General features: G+C 40.4%; 1 protein-coding gene across 1 annotated transcript in view; it reads right to left on the bottom strand.

Annotated features, from left to right (window-relative positions):
* Window positions 1-17,282, bottom strand: part of TMC1 (transmembrane channel like 1) — a 101,321-nt gene that overhangs the window by 58,265 nt on the left and 25,774 nt on the right. The window contains exons 2-4 of the mRNA XM_075932632.1: window positions 12,603-12,668; window positions 11,094-11,532; window positions 4,897-5,037 (exon numbers count right to left, since the gene is read on the bottom strand). Of these exons, the coding sequence (XP_075788747.1) occupies window positions 4,897-5,037; window positions 11,094-11,532; window positions 12,603-12,668 (646 nt within the window). The remainder of the gene's footprint in view (window positions 1-4,896; window positions 5,038-11,093; window positions 11,533-12,602; window positions 12,669-17,282) is intronic.

Below are 17,282 nucleotides of genomic sequence, written 5' to 3'. Positions count from 1 at the left end.
ATACAAGGAGCTACTAAATATTTCATGGGGCCAGGTAGTATTGCCCTTAAGTAGCCCAAGTTAATTATTAATCTTAGGTATTAGGTTGCAGCTTCCAAAGTGCTAGCTACATTGCATGTAGGACAGTTCAGCATTTACAAAGTAGAGGATGTATTACAGCACTAAGAGGTTGCTGTTGGTGAACAGGATTCAAGTGGATCGCTCACGTTTTTCAGTAACAGTTCAGGAAGGTTTCAGTCACCAACATGTAAAAAGTCATTAAAAAGAAATGTCCTATTAATATTGATCACTTTGAACTTCTCCAAGTCAGCCTTAAAAAGACTGGCTAAAAGTTGACAGCAACACAACTGTTGCCAGGTGGCAGCTCACTTAGAAAGTGGTTCAGCAGTAATAAGGGACAAATGATAGTGCCATTTAATTTGGGTTTGGTGACTGCCAATAAGATCATTCCAACAGAATCGAAGTACAGATATGGGGCAGGAGGGGGAATGAAGCTAATAGCAGAAGAGTATCTTTTCCTTTGTCCCACTGAAGTTCGCGATTGTGTCTTGTCATGCTGTATTTATAGAATATTCTGGGACAATACATCTATTTTTATGGCTACTCTTGATTTGGAAAGTAAAGCAACTGGAGAAAAAAAACAAAGTCTAAACGGCCTCTCCCAGCCACCTCCCCTCTTATTTAGAAATCATCCACTGAAAATTGTTCACGGGTCCCTACTGCACTGATCCCACAGGATTCAGAGGGCTACTATTGATTTCAATGGAACCGAGCCCCAGCTCCTGGGCTCTGCTTTCCCTGTTGCGTGCTGCTTTTAACAGCCTCCGGAGTCTCTCCCTCCTCTTTTTATTTGATATGAAGCAATTATGTTTTAGGGGCCCTCCCAAACATCCTTTGTCACCATTCCTACAGACACTCCCAAGTTATTGGATACGGGTTTGATCTATGTCTGCCATCTCCTTCATATTCTGTTGTCATTCATTTAATTATAGTTCACACAATGGCATTGACTTGACTACTTCCTTGTTTAAAGTTTTCCCTAAATATAAAAACTACTCAATATAGTTGTAAGGCATATTATTGTATAATTGCAAGATTGCATGGTAATGAAATAGACTGTGCTCTGACTACATAGCAATTAATGGCCTCTGTAGATTAGACAATGTATACTTTGTGTCTGTAAACCATAAACCTGTGTCAACAATGAGAATTAGAACTGTTCTCCAGAATCAAATATAGAAACTCAGTTTTCAAATGTGGTCCTATCGCCATAGGACCAAAAACCGTTCACTTGGAAGCCAGACCTTAATGTAATAGTAAGTGTCTTCCTTTGTGTATTCTAGTTCTGCACCTGCGCATTAAAAATGTATATTTCACACATTTTTGGAATGAAGGTAAAGAGCAAATAACAAAACAACACACTTCCTTCTAAAACAGAATGAAATTCTTTACAATGTGATCACTTTTTGTAGTCAGTGTGAGGCTCATTTAGTACTCTAACATGGTCATCAAAGTTGAACAGAAGCTTCTGTGTTAATGATTTTTCCCCAAAGAAAAAATAAAGCAAAGGAAATGGAGAGAATGCTGAGACAACCTCCAATAAAATCTCACTTTGTCAAGATTTAATTAAGTAAATGGACAACTCGACCCTCTCCCCCCCCCTAACTCTAGGGCTATGTCTAGACTGTAGACTTCTTTTGGAAGAAGATTTTCTGAGAGATCTTCTGAAAAAACTTCTTTCTAAAGAGAGCGTCTACAAAGCAAAACTGCATCGAAAAAGCGATCTGCTTTTTCAAAAGATAATGTCCACACTGAATGGACGCTATCTCTCATTTAAGCTGTGATTACTATGGACAAAGTGGCCACCAGGGCACCTGTGCTTTTTCTTCTTTCCTCTTCTTTCGAAAGAACTCCCTCTTCCACGTCCACACACGCCTTTTTCCGAAAGAGCTCTTTTGGAAAAAGTCTTCTTCCTCATACAAAGAGGTTTACCAATGTCAGAAAAACCCCTCTGTTCTTTTGATTTTTTTTTTTTTTGAAAGAACATGTTTGCAGTGTGGACGTAAGTGAGGTTTTTTCAGAAAACTAGCCATTTTTTGGAAAATCTATGCAGTGTAGACATATCCTAGAGCAGTGGTTCCCAACCTTTTTTGTACCGCAGATGGCAAATCCATTCACAAAGTTTTGGCAGATTGGTAATGTTTTATTTGCATAGTCATTATGCAAATAATGACTCTGTAAATACAATGTTGCCTCTCTGCCTAGCCCCAACCCAACCCTTTGCTCCCCAGTGCCTAACACCCTTTGACCCCTCACCCCTACATCCTGTGCCCTTTGATCCTTTAACCTCTGACCCCTACAGCCCATGCCAACACCCCTTGCCCCATGACTCACCACTTCCTCACCCAACACTCCTTTAACACCATCCCACTCCTGCACTCCCCAAAGTGAGGCTGCCCCCCCCAGGAAGCATGGCCATTGGCGGCCTCCTTCTTCATGCCCCCTCCCTCCCCAAGCACCTCTCACACCCCCATGGATAGAGGCGTGGGAAGAAGTGCAGAGCCCCAGCCAAGCTGCCATCTTACTTGGGTGGGAGGGGGGAGGGAGGCGCCTCCTGCTCTACCTCCTTCTGCTGCCACCACCTCAGCCCCAGCATACCACCAGGCAAAATCAGCCACCACAGTGTCTGGAGCTGGACCACTGTGAACAGTCGGCTTCAGCTCTGGCAGCTGCCACTTTCCAGCAGCCAGTGGTTCACAGACCAGCACCAGTCCGCAGACCAGCGGTTGGGAGCCAATGTTCTAGTGCATTGGTATACATAGCCAATTCCTTCGGGTAACAACTATTTGATATGAATTGCACCACTCCGCTCCCAGCTCAGTTAGTCAGATGGTATAGCTACCCGGCAAGGATGGAGCAAATTATTTAATAAAAATAAAATTAAATTAAAAATCCAACATTCTCAAACTTGGGTTATTAAAATCAGGCGTCAAGTGGTAACATTTTCAAAAGTATCTAAGGGTATGTCTACACTAGCTCCCTAGTTCGACCTATTACTGAAATTGCAAATGAAGCACGAGATTTAAATATCCCACACTTCATTAGCATATTCCCGGGCGGTCGCCATTTTGGAAATTGAGTAGCCCGGAATAACTGTCCGCGTCTACACGCGGCACCGAAATGGGAGTTTGAAGTAAAGCCCTAATTCGAATTAGCTGTTATTCCTCCTGGAATGAGGTTTAACAGTTTCTAAAACAATGAGAGAACTTTGACAGACACTAGAGAGCATATCCACCTGTATGATAGTAGTAGTAAAATCAGGGGACTGGTTACAATGCAGTTCATAAACCTACAGATCATAAAGTGGCCAGAAGTGACCATTATGATCATCTAATCCAGGGGTGGGCAAAGGGCCCTCCACAGGCCAGATCCGGCCCACTAAACTGCTGGATCCAGCCCGCGGCTGACCTGCCGCTCCCCCAGGCCAAACAGAGCCTGGAGATAGGAGAGCACGTGAAGTCTCCAAACCCCCGCAAGAGTGTGCAGTGGCTAGAGAGACACACCAGCTGTTTTAGAAGTGCTGGCATCTGACTCTAGCTGCCACGTTCTCTTGCGGGGGTGAGGAGACTTCGCACACTCCCCCACCCACAGGCACTGATTGGCCTGGGGGTAGGGGTAGTGTACGAGGTCTCCTCCTCCTAGGCGCCTAGAGAGAACTGCCAGATGTTTTAAAACAGCTGGTGTTTTTTCTCTAGGGGGAGGGGAAAGAGGAGGGAAGTGGCTCCCTTTTAAAAACTATTGCCCACCTCAATCTAGTCTGACCTTTCACATAATACAGGCCATAGAAATTCAATAAGTGATTTCTGTGTCAAGCCCACAAGTTACTACATGTATCTTAAAAGGATCTGGTCTTAATGTAAAGACTTCAGATATGGGCAGCGGGTATAAGAGGCAGGGGAAGGTAGTACCTTCCCAAACTGTGGGCATGGTCCCACCCACAGTTTAAGAGGCAGAGAAGAGGAAGATAATTTTTCCACAAATCTTGAAATATATGCTAACACTGCAGCCAACACAAACCATCAGAGGGCACTCAGGACACCTCCAAAGAAAATTATGGGAAACTATCATGATCAGAAAGTTCTGATGAGGGTGTGTAGCGGAATCCTAGGCTGTGTCTAGACTACATGCCTCTGTCGCCAGAGGCATGTAGATTTGTTGTTTTGGCAAAGTCAAATGAAGCCGCGATTTAAATGATCGCGGCTTCATTTAAATTTACATGGCTGCTGTGCTGAGCCGACAAACAGCTGATTAGCTGTTTGTCCGCTCAGTGCGCTAGTCTGGACACTCCCCTGTCGACATCAAAGCCCTTTGTCGGCAGCCCCGTTATTCCTCGTGGGATGAGGTTTACTGGGGCTGCCGACAAAGGGCTTTGATGTCGACAGGGGAGCGTCCAGACTAGCGCGCTGAGCGGACAAACAGCTGATCAGCTGTTTGTCGGCTCAGCGCGGCAGCCATGTAAATTTAAATGAAGCCGCGATCATTTAAATCGCGGCTTCATTTGACTTTGCCAAAACAACAAATCTACATGGCTCCGTCGACGGAGCCATGTAGTTTAGACGTACCCCTACAAAACAAATCTGACTCTTTTATCATTTTTACCCCCGATCTAAGGAGGTGAAGGAGCAGTAACACAATGCCACTTGAATCCCAAGGATGGACTGTCAGAGAAAAAAAATAAGAAGAGCCTGATCTCTTATGGGGGCTATGTTTAAAGTTCAACATAGAGAAGAAATAGAAAGATATAGAAAAAAAGATAAAATGAGAGGAAAAACAACAAGAGAGTATGCAGTACAAACACTACAGGGACAGTGTTATTCATTATGAATCTGATCATACTTCAGGATGTCTAGTTTCTTTTTCATCTTCCAGGGCTTGTTTCGCAATGTGGCAATTAGTTTCTTTTTCTCTTCTACCTCTTCCTTCAGCTTGGCCAATTCTTCCTCTGTAATTGGCTCCTCTTCAGACTCAGATTCAGAGCTTCAAACAGAAGTGGAGGGATAAATACAGTAAGTTTCAAAATGTGAGTGTGATTGAAGGTTTCATCGAGGCAGATATTTGGTACTAATTCCTTAACTTGAAACACTAGATGATCCTCTAGGTGTGTGTCTTGCAATTGTAACTCTGAACTTGAATTTCCTTAACCCTGAACCTGAAATGAAGTATTTGGAGCTTGAAATACTGAAACTGAGCTGCACTATGACAGCAACAGAGATATAGGACCTGATCCAAAGCCCTGTGAGGCCGATGGGAATGTTTCCATTGACTTCAAGGGGCTGTGGATCGGGCCTTTACAGAGCAAGAGATCTGCTCCTCCTAGGTAAACCAATCTGTTAGATGTAAAGGTTCATGTAAGGAAACCCAATCTGGAACATCGTGAAGGTTCTTTTTAATAAGGGTGTTTAAACCCAGGGGAGAGAGGCGTTTCTTTCAAACTGCAGTTTTGAGCGAACCATATCCCTGCCATTTTATGATTAAAACAGAATTCCTTCTGAGGGATGGAGTGTGTCCAGGAGCCCCAGACTTGTTTGGAGTAGGAAGAGCTATACCCTCACTCTCTCTTTCCTGATGCCAGAACAGCACTAGTCATAATCTGGTCTATAAATTGCAATAATGACTATCATCCATTTTATTATTAATACGGAAAAGCAGAGCATATGGCTTTTTTAAATTATTCATGTTTTATACAGTCTGAGGGACTACAACCAGAATCTCAGCTCTGAAACCCTTTGAATTTGGGGGAAGGGAGTGTTGTATTCTAATCTCTGGATTTCTGCCCCACTGTAGGGGTTTGGGTCAAAAGGGTCTTATTTGCTGGGTCCAATTTATATGTGGCCAAAATCTTGTGACACCATCTATCTGTTCATGTGAGAGTATGCAAATTTTGCATGAGAAATTGCTTTTGCAAAATTACATATCTCAGAATTCTCCCAAGATCAGCTATTTTCATACGATTTATGCTATTTAGGAGCAAAATATAATGAGATTTCAAGCAATGCCCTACCCCAAACTTAAACCAGAATGAAACTTAAATTTAAACCCTAGTCTAAACCCAGTTAGATGCAAACAACATTGCAGTGAGTGACCCATCTCCAATTATATATAAATCCAGATACACTACTGCAGTAAAGCAAAGCCAACACTACACTGTTAGTGGGTATCTCAGATTATATTGGATATTGGGACTGTGGTGGGTAACATTTCCTCAATATTGGACTGGATAACATGACTAAAGATTATTGTAGCAGATACAGCAATTTCTTGTGATGCTGAAAGATTGTTTGGTATTAAGCATATGTATTACTATGGGCCAGGATTATACTAGGATTATATGTATCTTTTTTATGGGGGTCCATTGTTTAAACTGAATGGTTGATAATAGGATCATGTTCTACTTCATGAAGCAGGCCTACCACAACACTGCCAGGAATGAAAAACAGTGTGTGGCAATGAAAGCAAACCAGCCAGGATGCAATTCCCTCACAGTGTAATACCATATCCTGGGTTGGCTTGTATTTACTAGCTCAAACTGGATTCTCCAGAGACCAAGAGACAAAGAATGAATCCTACCAGCGTTCTTGTTTTGGTAGTAGAGTGATCTTTGGGGTAAGTTATTGGCAAGAGTGTAGTTTTTTTAATTGTTTTTAATATGCTTTCTTTGTAACACTTTGATCTTAAGATTAAAGGTGTTTGTTTATAAAAAGCTGCCCTATGTGGCAACATAAAGCAGCAGCCAATTACAAATGTCCATAACCTTTGAAGAGAAAGTAAAGTGCAGGTGCTAGCCTATTTAGGCAGTCTGGCTTGCTGCAGATATCACAGTGTAGGCAGGAAACAATGCAGCCTGGAAAAATCCCTGATCAAGAAGAAAAGAGAGATATTGGTCTCTGCAAAGCCCTGGTCTACACTGGGGAGTTATTTCAAAATAATCCCCCTTATTTTGAAATAAGTGGCGCATCCACATTACAAAGCCTGTTGTTTTGAAATAAGGGGCTGGTTATTTCAAAATCTATATTCCTGCTTTCCTCGGGGAATAATACTTATTTCAAAATAGTTATTTTGAAATAGCATTAGTGTGGATGCTCCACTGCTGCTATTTCGAAATAACTACTCCCCAGAGTCATTCAAAGTAATTACTTCTCGGTGCTTCTTGGGGCTCTAAGTCGAGGTACCATGTTGACAATAATAGAGCCTGCCTTCAACTCATTTCAAGGCTCCCCTGTAATGTGGTCACACTATTTTGATTTTGTAATTTTGGGAGTTATTATTTTGAATGTAGTTATTTTGAAATAATTTCCTAGTGTAGACTTGCTCAAAGAGAGGTGACTGCTGAGGAGCAGGGAACCTAAGGTGCCCTGAAAGGGAAGTGTAAGTGCCCTGAACAGTGGAAATAACTACTTACTGTTCTCCCATATATTACCAAAAAACAGATAGCCGTCAGTCCCAGAAACCATTTTTTGCAGCAGCAAATGGAGGGAAATATTTAGCGATCATTGAACTCAATTCAAATCAATGCTGAGAATGGTGACTAGAGAAGAGCAAACAATTTACAAAAAACAATGTATCCTGTGTATTTAACGCTTTTCCTTATTTTGAATGTTCTGTCAATGGACTGAGGCCTTTATGAAACTGTTTTCTAATTGGATTAGTTTTAGGAATAGTTTGTTCCTGCAAAGTTTAGACTATAGACTGTTTGCAAATAGCTTGCTGCCACTACACCTTTGGATGCTTGATATGCATGATCTAATATGTGATCAAGTCACATAATATAGTTTGTTCCCTGATTGGAAATTCTTTTTAGAAAGCAGCAAAACATGTTTTTTTCACTCTTCGGTAAGCTCTAGCTTTGGTAGCAAATGCTATGTGGGAAGAATATAAAAAGAGATGACTCTATAAAACACATTAGACTGAGTCAGAAAAAAAGAAAACAGGATTCTACAATTACCAAATTGTTAGTACAGAATCACATTAAAGAGAGCTGAATGTTAAGTCAGTTGAACTCATCATCCATAAAATTTCAGCAAGAACAGGTCATTAAAAAATCACGCTGCTTAAAAAAACCTTTCCAGAAAAAAAAACTATCTTTGCTGAAAACCAGACATATTTATTATTTGGTGTTGAGATGAGCAAGTGGAAGAATGATATGAAGACTTAGGACAATGTATAGAAAATCAAAAATCAGATATCTGATAGCATCAGGATGCATTTGAATACTAGTGCAAAGAAGTACTCTTTTTTAAACACAGAAGGACTGATAAGGAACTGAATATTATACTATTTATAATGAAGGGCTAAATCTTTTGCCTCTATTCCAACTGAAGCAGCACAAAGCAGTCAGAAATCTTTCTTATCAAAGTGGCTGAGGAGGGTTCCCTTTGACACAAGGGAATCTCTGTGTTATAAAAAGTGTTTTAGCTGGTTTCAAGGGGAGTGTGTGGGGGCGTAAGAGAAATAAATCATGATACTGCAGAGCTAGTAAGGAAAAGATGCTGTACAAAATGACTCACTGCAAACAAGGCAAAATAAAATATGTATTAAAACCCTTATTTGTTGCACTGCTCATTATTGAATGTAATGTCAGACTTTTAATGGTCAAAAAAAAATTTCAAAATCAAAAATTGTTTAACAAAATTAAAAATGAAGCTAACTAAATTTTTTATCTCTTCTAGTTAGATGAAAATAAAAACATCATTGAAAATACAGTCAAATTTTCACAAAATGGTTTCAATTAAATTGTAATTTTAAAAATAAATTAATTTGGCTAAAAATTTCTGACAGTTCTTTCCTTTAGCTCAAGTAGAAGAGCTGTCCTTTCGGAACCATGAGATCAAAATACTGCTTATATGACGTCAGTGGGACTACTCCTACAGCTCTATTCAGTATAGGAGTATCACAGTCTGGCCCTATAACAATGAACAGGTTCAGTTAAAAGGTTTTCAGAGCTTTCAAAGAGACCTTGACAAGGTATTTCACAGGACGCTGTTAAGGGATCTAAGTAATTGTGAGGTGAGAGGTAATGTACTATTGTGGACAGAATATGAACAGGGAAAACAAATATTTGCACAGCATAGTAAAAAGTTATCAGTGAATGCTTCAAGGTTCCTTGTTACACTTTTATTTTCCTTGATTTTTTTTTTCATTTTCAATACCTTATTTTCTCTCAGCATGCCAGAGACGCCAGAAGTAGTACTTCATTTTTTAACCAGTAGGTCAATGGTCCCCACATTTTTTGGTCATGACTCTCTGGAAGCCATGGTCTGGAACTGAAGCCAGGAATGGAGCTGGGGTTGTTACCAAGGGCTGCAGCTGGCAGCTAGGGCCAGAAGCAGGGCTGAAGCTGGATTTGTCCCTCTGACTCTCCATGGCTGGGAGCAGGGCCAGGAGCAGGCTGTCAAGGCCCAGGGTCAGAGCTGTGGCTGTGGGCAGGCTGGAGAGGAGCTGGGGACAGAGCAGGGCTGGATGGCACTCTCTCCCCTTCCACCATGAGGACAGACGTGGATCTCACCGTGCTCCCCTGGATGTTCTTCAGCATGCCCCTAAGGGAGCATGCACCACAGCTTGGGTAGCACTGCAGTAGATAGTCATTACTGTGGTTAAGCCACATAGACATACTAAAGAGTTCATATTTTCCACCCTCTCTTCCTACCCCAAGGTTTGCAAATGCTCTATCTGATAATCAGCACCTCATTCTTTGTTTGTTCATTATTTTGTGTTTGCCTATAAACAGTCTTTAAATGCCCTTTGTTGTTGTAAGGAACTGTCGAAACTAATAAGCAACTTAAAAAACGTCCCTTGACTCATTTCAACTTCCTTACAATTACTTTTTGAAAATCTTAAAGATGTCATTTTGTGACATCTGAGAGGCTTCTGCTGCCAGATGAAAGGACAAACTCTCTACTCTTGGTGTCCCAGAGCTTGTACCTAGTTGAAAAAAAATTATCTTATTAGGTGTCTCACTTACTGTCTAAGGAGACAATGTTCTTGATGTACTTCCAGCAATAAATAACTGTCTTCAGTTATTTCTCAGATGTTATCCTTGATATCCCCATGATCTAGTATGTTCTAGCCTGTATAATATTTCTGATTATTTATTCTAAATGAATATGTCCCTCTATACTGAAATTTTTAATCTAGTCCAAAAAGTCCTGTCGTCATTCAATTTTACAATTTTCTGTGGGTCTTTTTTTCTTAACGTGACTATTCAATGTTCATAACAGAAGACAATAATAATAAGTAGTGGAAGATACCAATTGGCATAGTCAGGAATACAAACTGAGTAAAATTTACTTGAGCACAGGAAACCACAAAAAGGAAGGGTAATGCTATAATGATTTTCATAGTAAAGAGGTGGAACAAAGATAAATTCTAGGCCTGATACAAGTAGGGGAAATGGAGCAGCAGTGTACTGAAATTGGGGATGAATGAATGTGTAAGGCAAGACGGCATGTCTCTCATTATGGGTTCCTTTCCTTTGATTCCTGTGATTCTTAGGGGTATCTTTGGGGGCACTGATGTCTGTAGTGAAATGTAAAAATGAGAGAAGTGGAATATCTCTCCCTGCTCATTGGGATAAATGTATTTAACTCCATTGGCTCCATGATGCACCCACAGAAGTGCTTCCTTTTCAGTGACTGGGATTCAAAAACACAAAACATGGTGTGGTGGAGAGAGTGGGAGATGAAGAAGGAGAGCTAGCAAAAAACACAAACGTTGAAATTTTTCAGAAGGCCACAGTGAGTGCTCAATTGTCAAAAGCATTCAGATTACACAAAGGCTCCTAAATAAATAGACAGATTTGCAAAATAGCTCAGCATAGCTGGCGATGAGCTCTTGGGAAACTGGCCATAAGTATCACAATGGGAGCTGTGGAAACTAAGCTCTTTTGAAAATCTGGCCTCAGCTGTTGGTTCCGAGTCCCTGGGTCTCTGGCCTTGATCTTTTCTGAAAAAAAATTACTGGCCCTTATTCCTAAGGGATTCATGCTAGCCATGGGCAACTATAAATTCGGATAGGTTTCAGATTATGCAAATAATTACCTTGAACCTTTATTTGATTTATCCTTTTTCTTGTTCTCCTTATCCTTCTTCCCTTTCTCCTCAGGTTTTTTTTCCTGTTTGGTTTCATTTTTGCCTCTTCCTTTTCTGCCCCCTTTATTGTTGTCTGCACCCTCATCAGGCTCCTGCTGCTTGGATATCTGATTGGCCCTGTTCTTCTTGGTTTTGCAGGATTCCTCATCAGAATCACTGTCCTCCTTCCCTGCCTGTTTCCTCTGTGCTCTCCTGTTTCTCTGTCTGCGCTGCCCAGCTGTTCTTGTCTCCTCTTCCTCTTCCGAATCTTTTCTGACTCTACCTCTGGCATTTCCTCTTCTGGTTTTTGGATTTACTTTTTTCTCTTTTTCAGATTCCTCTTCATCTTCACAACCATAATGGGCAGGGGAGTGGAAAAGACAAAAACAGAAAGTTAATGTTGTGTGTCAATGTCTGCAATTGTCACTCCCACATCTGCAGAGAATTTGTTAACAATACGATATACTGTAGCTACACATGACATAACAAAATAATAAAAAGTTTAGACCACCTGACCGATGAAGAAATATTTTAAAAAAAAATAAAACCTGGGCATGTTTAATCTTGAGAAAAGAAAACTATGGGGGGAAGGGATGTGATGCGGTGTACAAATCCACATGGGGGAAGTAAGGATTAAGGAGCAGCTCTGGGTCCAGAGAGTCCTTCTCAGCTGCCCCTGCTGGGCCTGCTCTCAGCAGAGGCTAAGCTCACAAGGGAGCAATTTAGCTCAGTCTGAGTGGATAGCTGCAGCCTCTTGCCAAGAAACTGGTGATGTCTCAGGCAACCAGGCCCAGTCCTCAACACCAATTCACCACAATTGCAGAGATGGCTGAGAAAGAAAGACCCTTCAGAGCATGGAAAGTGAGAACTTCAGAAGAGACCCACGGGTGAACCAATGACACCAGCAGGAGAACCTGCCCCTTAGACCACATATATTTTAATTACTACTTCATTAGGCCTTGGGTTAGAACCCAGTGGAGCGGGGAAGTCTTGGGTTTCTCTAACCTCATCCATTGACTCTCACCATCCTGTTGGTGGGTGGGCAAGCTAACCTTTCAAAACCCTTTCTGCCCTACTTTCTATGATTTTATCATTACAAATCATCTCACTCCTATTCCCATGACAGATTAAGATACCAAGTTCATTATATTACCAGCCCACCTTATAGGCTTCCCTGCTGCCTTCCAACCACTTGGAGTAGTTTTCCAAAGATAGGAGTTTAAATATGAAATTAAGTGCACTACAGTCAAAACAGAATTACAGTAATTTATGAACTATGGAATCAAGAACAACTTGGTAAAGAGCTCTTCACGTCAGAAGATTAGTTTAAATCCAGCCTGAGTCTCTTCACGAAAGCCAATCATTTTGTTAAGTGGGGACCTGCAGAACACAAACTGAATTAAGCCTCCACGTCTCATGTCATGCACTGCAACAAGAAACTGTCTGAATGAAGAATTGAAATTGTCCATTACTGATTACCTATTTTGCTGTCATCGTCTTCGCTCTCAGCTGCACTGCCTTCTTCATTGTCAACTTCAATGCTGACTAAGAAAGAAAATCATATCATGCTGTACAATATGAATATGAATAGCCATTAAAGACATTTTTTAAACAATATGCTTAGAAACTACTTGACTGGGTCATATTCAGGCTCTTAATTGCATGAACCAAACATACTGGAATACTGATGTTTTAGAATATATATTTAGTGCCTATAAGCAGGGAGATATGAACCAATATCACAAGCATGTGGTACCCTTTACCCCCCCTTTCTTCAGCCAGAACACTACAGCTGAGAATGGTGGTAATAAAAAGTGAGCTTTTCTTTTTCTCATGGGAAGAACACAGGCTGAGAGCGAGGTAGGAGTCTCCTGAAAGAAAGAAAATAAAAAAGTACTGTCTGCCTAGGCAAGTCTCAATTTTTTTTAAAAGTGAAAAACTAACAGTGACTAGAGTTCTGGAATTTTCTAAGATACCTGCATGCTTTAAAAAAAAAGCATTTCCTGGTAAAAATGAATGGAGGGAGAAAATGAGATTTTGGAGTAGCAGCACAGCTGATGGGTAGAGGAGAGAGGAGTTTCTCTTGAAGGTTCAGATTTAGAAATCAAAACTAATGAAAGTGGCAAGAAATGATTTTGTTCTTTCTTGGGCAAGGATTTGCCCTACCTCATAACCCCCAAGACATGAGATAGGGAGTACTGGCCACCTTCCACTCCCAGAGCAACAAAACATAGGTTGCACTAGGGCCCCTGATCCTAAGTTAGATGTTAGGGACATGGCTGGGGTGTTACTGTCTGAGGGTATGTCTACACTACCACCCTAGTTTGAACTAGGGTGGTAGTGTAGACATACCCAGAGAGAGTCCAGGAATGAAATGAGGGAGGAAGCTGATGGTTGGCTTAAGGAGGGAGGGATGCTTATGGACAGTGGTTGTAATGAATAGAGGAGGTTGCTGTGTTTACTGAGATATGATTGGAGAGTGTGTATCTACAGTTCTGCAAACGTTATCAAGTAGGTTACCTATATGTTTATGGAACTGCGTTAATTATTCCTGTGGCGCTCTAGAACAAAAATACTCATTTTATGGTGTTGTCATTCTAGTCACACTGCTCTAATAGTTATTACTGATGGGTAAAGCATATATCCCAGATATAATTTTGGGGGCATTTTGAACTAGTGTTGGTGGTAGGAAGCCCTATGTATTTAATTACAAAGAAATTCAGCTATAGAAAAGAGGTATTTGGTGGCCTGTGAAAGTGATGGCCAGCTGATGACCAGTGAAGTTCCCTCAGAAAGATTTCTACTGGTGTAAGAGAATCAGATTGCAGCTGAGGTCCAGAACCATGAGGAAGAGGACTAGAGGTATGCTGGTGAAATGCATAAGTTGATATGTGCTAGGAAAAATGTTTAGGAGTAAATCAAAAAAATCCGGTCATTTGAAGAAGTGATACCATCTACATGTTTTGTTAGTCTATAAAGTGCTACCAGACCATTTGTTGTTGTTGTTTTTTTTCAAAAAATATTGTCCCTTACTATAGCGATGCAGCTGTTATTCCATTTACCATATATTTTCAGGCATGTGCTATCTAACGTCCTCCTAGTAAAGTCCGGACAGTACACTATAGTGAGCTGCAGAACTTCGTATCTCAAAAACAACCTTTCAATCGACAGTAAACTAAAATCAACTTCCTTGTGTTCCTTTTCACTTTTCCTCACTCTTGTAGTAGTTTCACTCAGCCCCTTCTGTCATGAACTCATACTAAGCAGCTCATAACCTCTTAAACCCTGATGTACAAGTTAATTTATCCAGTAAAAAAAATCTAACCAAACAATCAGACATTGCTGCTTAGTTTTACTGAGATAGGAGATTATAAATTAAAAATGGTAAAATATGTAAAGCTGTAAACAAGAAACAACCAAGAGTCTTGTTTCTGTCCTTCCATTAACATGGAAAGGGTTATTATCCAGAATTTGCCAGGCATATTAAAATAAGAATGTATGCACAGAATTAAATTCCCTCCACAAAGCATCTCTTTGTAATAACATTTATCATTTGCACAACATCTGCATAATAATTTTTAAGATTATGCAAAAATGTAATCCTGTAATATCATCAGTGGGATGTGAAAATAAGTGCTCTTTTGTTCGGCCAGGACATATGCCTTCTGTTGCTGGCAGTAACTGGATCTACATTTGACAAAGATCATTACATCACTATTGAGAGCTTGCAATGATGAAGACAGACACCTCTAAAAAGATATGTTGCATGCAGTAGTAGCTCATGGTCTTTTATTTTCAAGTAATTCCTTTGCTGAGCTCCTCCAGCCAAAGAGAAATTCCTAGGGAAGCATTATAATGATATAGGATTGGCCTTACTGCAGATTCTGATGACTGCAGACAATAAGCAAACAGCTGGGGGTTTAGAATATATTCTGAATCATGCGTTGGAGCTAAAAGTACGTCATGCAGAAATTAACATTATATCTGGTACAAATAAAACAATGCACTATGTAGAGACTTAAAAGCAATAGAAAGTAATTGATTGATTTTAATTAAATATAGTTGCATGAGATAACAAATGTGCTGAATTCCGTTTAGCACATCAGACAAGATAGTATGTTGCACTCAATAATAGGTTCACTCATCATCCTGACTGGTGAGGAGAAGGAGAAAATAAGCCATTTTCTTGCAAAAATAGAAAGTTAACATGTTTACATGCTTGATTATCTATGTGACCAACATTAAAAGTGCTTAAAAAACCTTTAAGCCAAATGGAAGTGGATATTACTATGGAAAGGAGGTGAGAAAAAGCATTGGATTAGCCTGGAAGTGCAAAGAGAGGATTAGACGGGATCTCACAATTGCAAGAGTAGTGAGTTCATAATGCAGACTCTGCACATTCTTCAGGTTGTTGTTTTTTTCAAAAGCAATTTGCAGCACTCTATTGAAAGGTAGTTACTGCTTCCATGACCTCATTCTTCTGCAGATGTGGACTCTATAAAAAACTCCACGCATTTGCTGTGAAACAGCAAGCATTTATATTTGCTGGAATTACAAATGATTATGCTTCATTCCACAAACGCTCTGGACTTCTCTACACTACATGAGACCATAAGAATGCCACACTGTACAAGTTAAATGTCTTCTTTTTATTTTTTAGATACAGAGCTCAAAGGGTGGACTGGTGGATAATAGCTCAGTGGGTTGCTGAGCAGACAGTATCAATATCTGCAGTTCAATGATAGTTGAAAGTATCAAGAGAGAAGTTGTTGTCACATGTGCCTTTCATGGTAATCAGTGTCAGCCACATTGTTACTGATGCTAATTTTTAAAATACTTATGAGACTTCTGACCTGACATGGTAGACAATGCTTACTGATACAAAGTCACATGTATGACTCATACTACCTCCTTGCCGCTGAATGCAAAGCAGAAAAAATGGGTATCCTGTATGAGTAATACTAGGGCCAGCAATAAGCCTGGCAAGTGGCACTTGTTAGGTGAATACCAAAACTTTCTCTGCTCCACGGGAATGTGTGCACGGTACAGGATGTGTTCAGGTTCACTTGAAAGGCCTGTGAGATTTTTGACAAGCCTAATCTAAGTTTGGACTTTATAAGAAAGCCAGAAACCAGAAATATTTCTAGTGGCTTCCTCGCAGACATTTCACATAACTCTGCGCTTTATTGACATGAGAAAAACTGGATCATGAAACTGATCATGAAACTAGCAAATATTAAGTATGTTAAAGAAATAGTTCCCTTCTCAGCTGCAGCAGTGAAGAAGACCACAGGCATAGAAATATCAAACAATTTTTAAGATCTTTACTGTATTAATAACGGATGTTTGTTTTGTCACATATCTAGGGGTGTGTCAGGACTACGGGGTTTTGTCGACAAAAGCGGCCTTTTGTCAACAAAACTATACCTGCGTCTACACTACCGCTGAGTTCTGTCGACATAATGTTGACAGAACTCGGCAGTTTTGTCAATGGCGGTAAACCTCATTCTATGAGGAATAACTCCTTCTGTCGACAGAGTTCTGTCAACAGAAGGCGTTATTGCATCTAAACTGTCCTTTGCATCTACACTCTCATATCAACAAAGTGGCTTGCTTTGTCAACAGAACTGGATGTAGTCTAGACATTCTTTGTTGATAGAGGCTCTGTCGACAGTATCTGTCGACAAAGCCTCTGTCGACAAAGGGCTGTAGTCTAGACGCACCCTAAAAGACCAACATTGATAGTTTGGATATTTGAGAGATAAGAGCAATACACTGTTGGAAATGTACTTGAAGTTTTTTCTAGAAAGCTACTTCAAACCATTAACTCTGTAATATTTTTCTAAGAGGAAAAGAAGGAGCTAAGCAGCCCACAGTTCAGTGCTACCATTATTCACAGCAAACCGTGTCTTACTGAATTATTAGAGCAGCATTTCATCCATATAGAAATTACATGGTGGCACTAAATCTAACTGCTATTTAGCACTATGCTTAAATGCACTTCTATGTGACACAGCCTACAGAAATGGTAGACACTTGACTATTACCCTGCATCAAAACTGAAGGCTTCAAGATACACTGGTTTGCTGAAGTGGTTATTTATAATCTTTGGCGCAAGACACTAAACATCAATATGTGGGATGTTTTCAACTGTACAAC

The sequence above is a fragment of the Pelodiscus sinensis genome, chromosome 6, assembly GCF_049634645.1.
Source record: "Pelodiscus sinensis isolate JC-2024 chromosome 6, ASM4963464v1, whole genome shotgun sequence".
Taxonomy (NCBI): domain Eukaryota; kingdom Metazoa; phylum Chordata; order Testudines; family Trionychidae; genus Pelodiscus; species Pelodiscus sinensis.
This window is presented reverse-complemented; position numbering and strand designations above follow the sequence as displayed.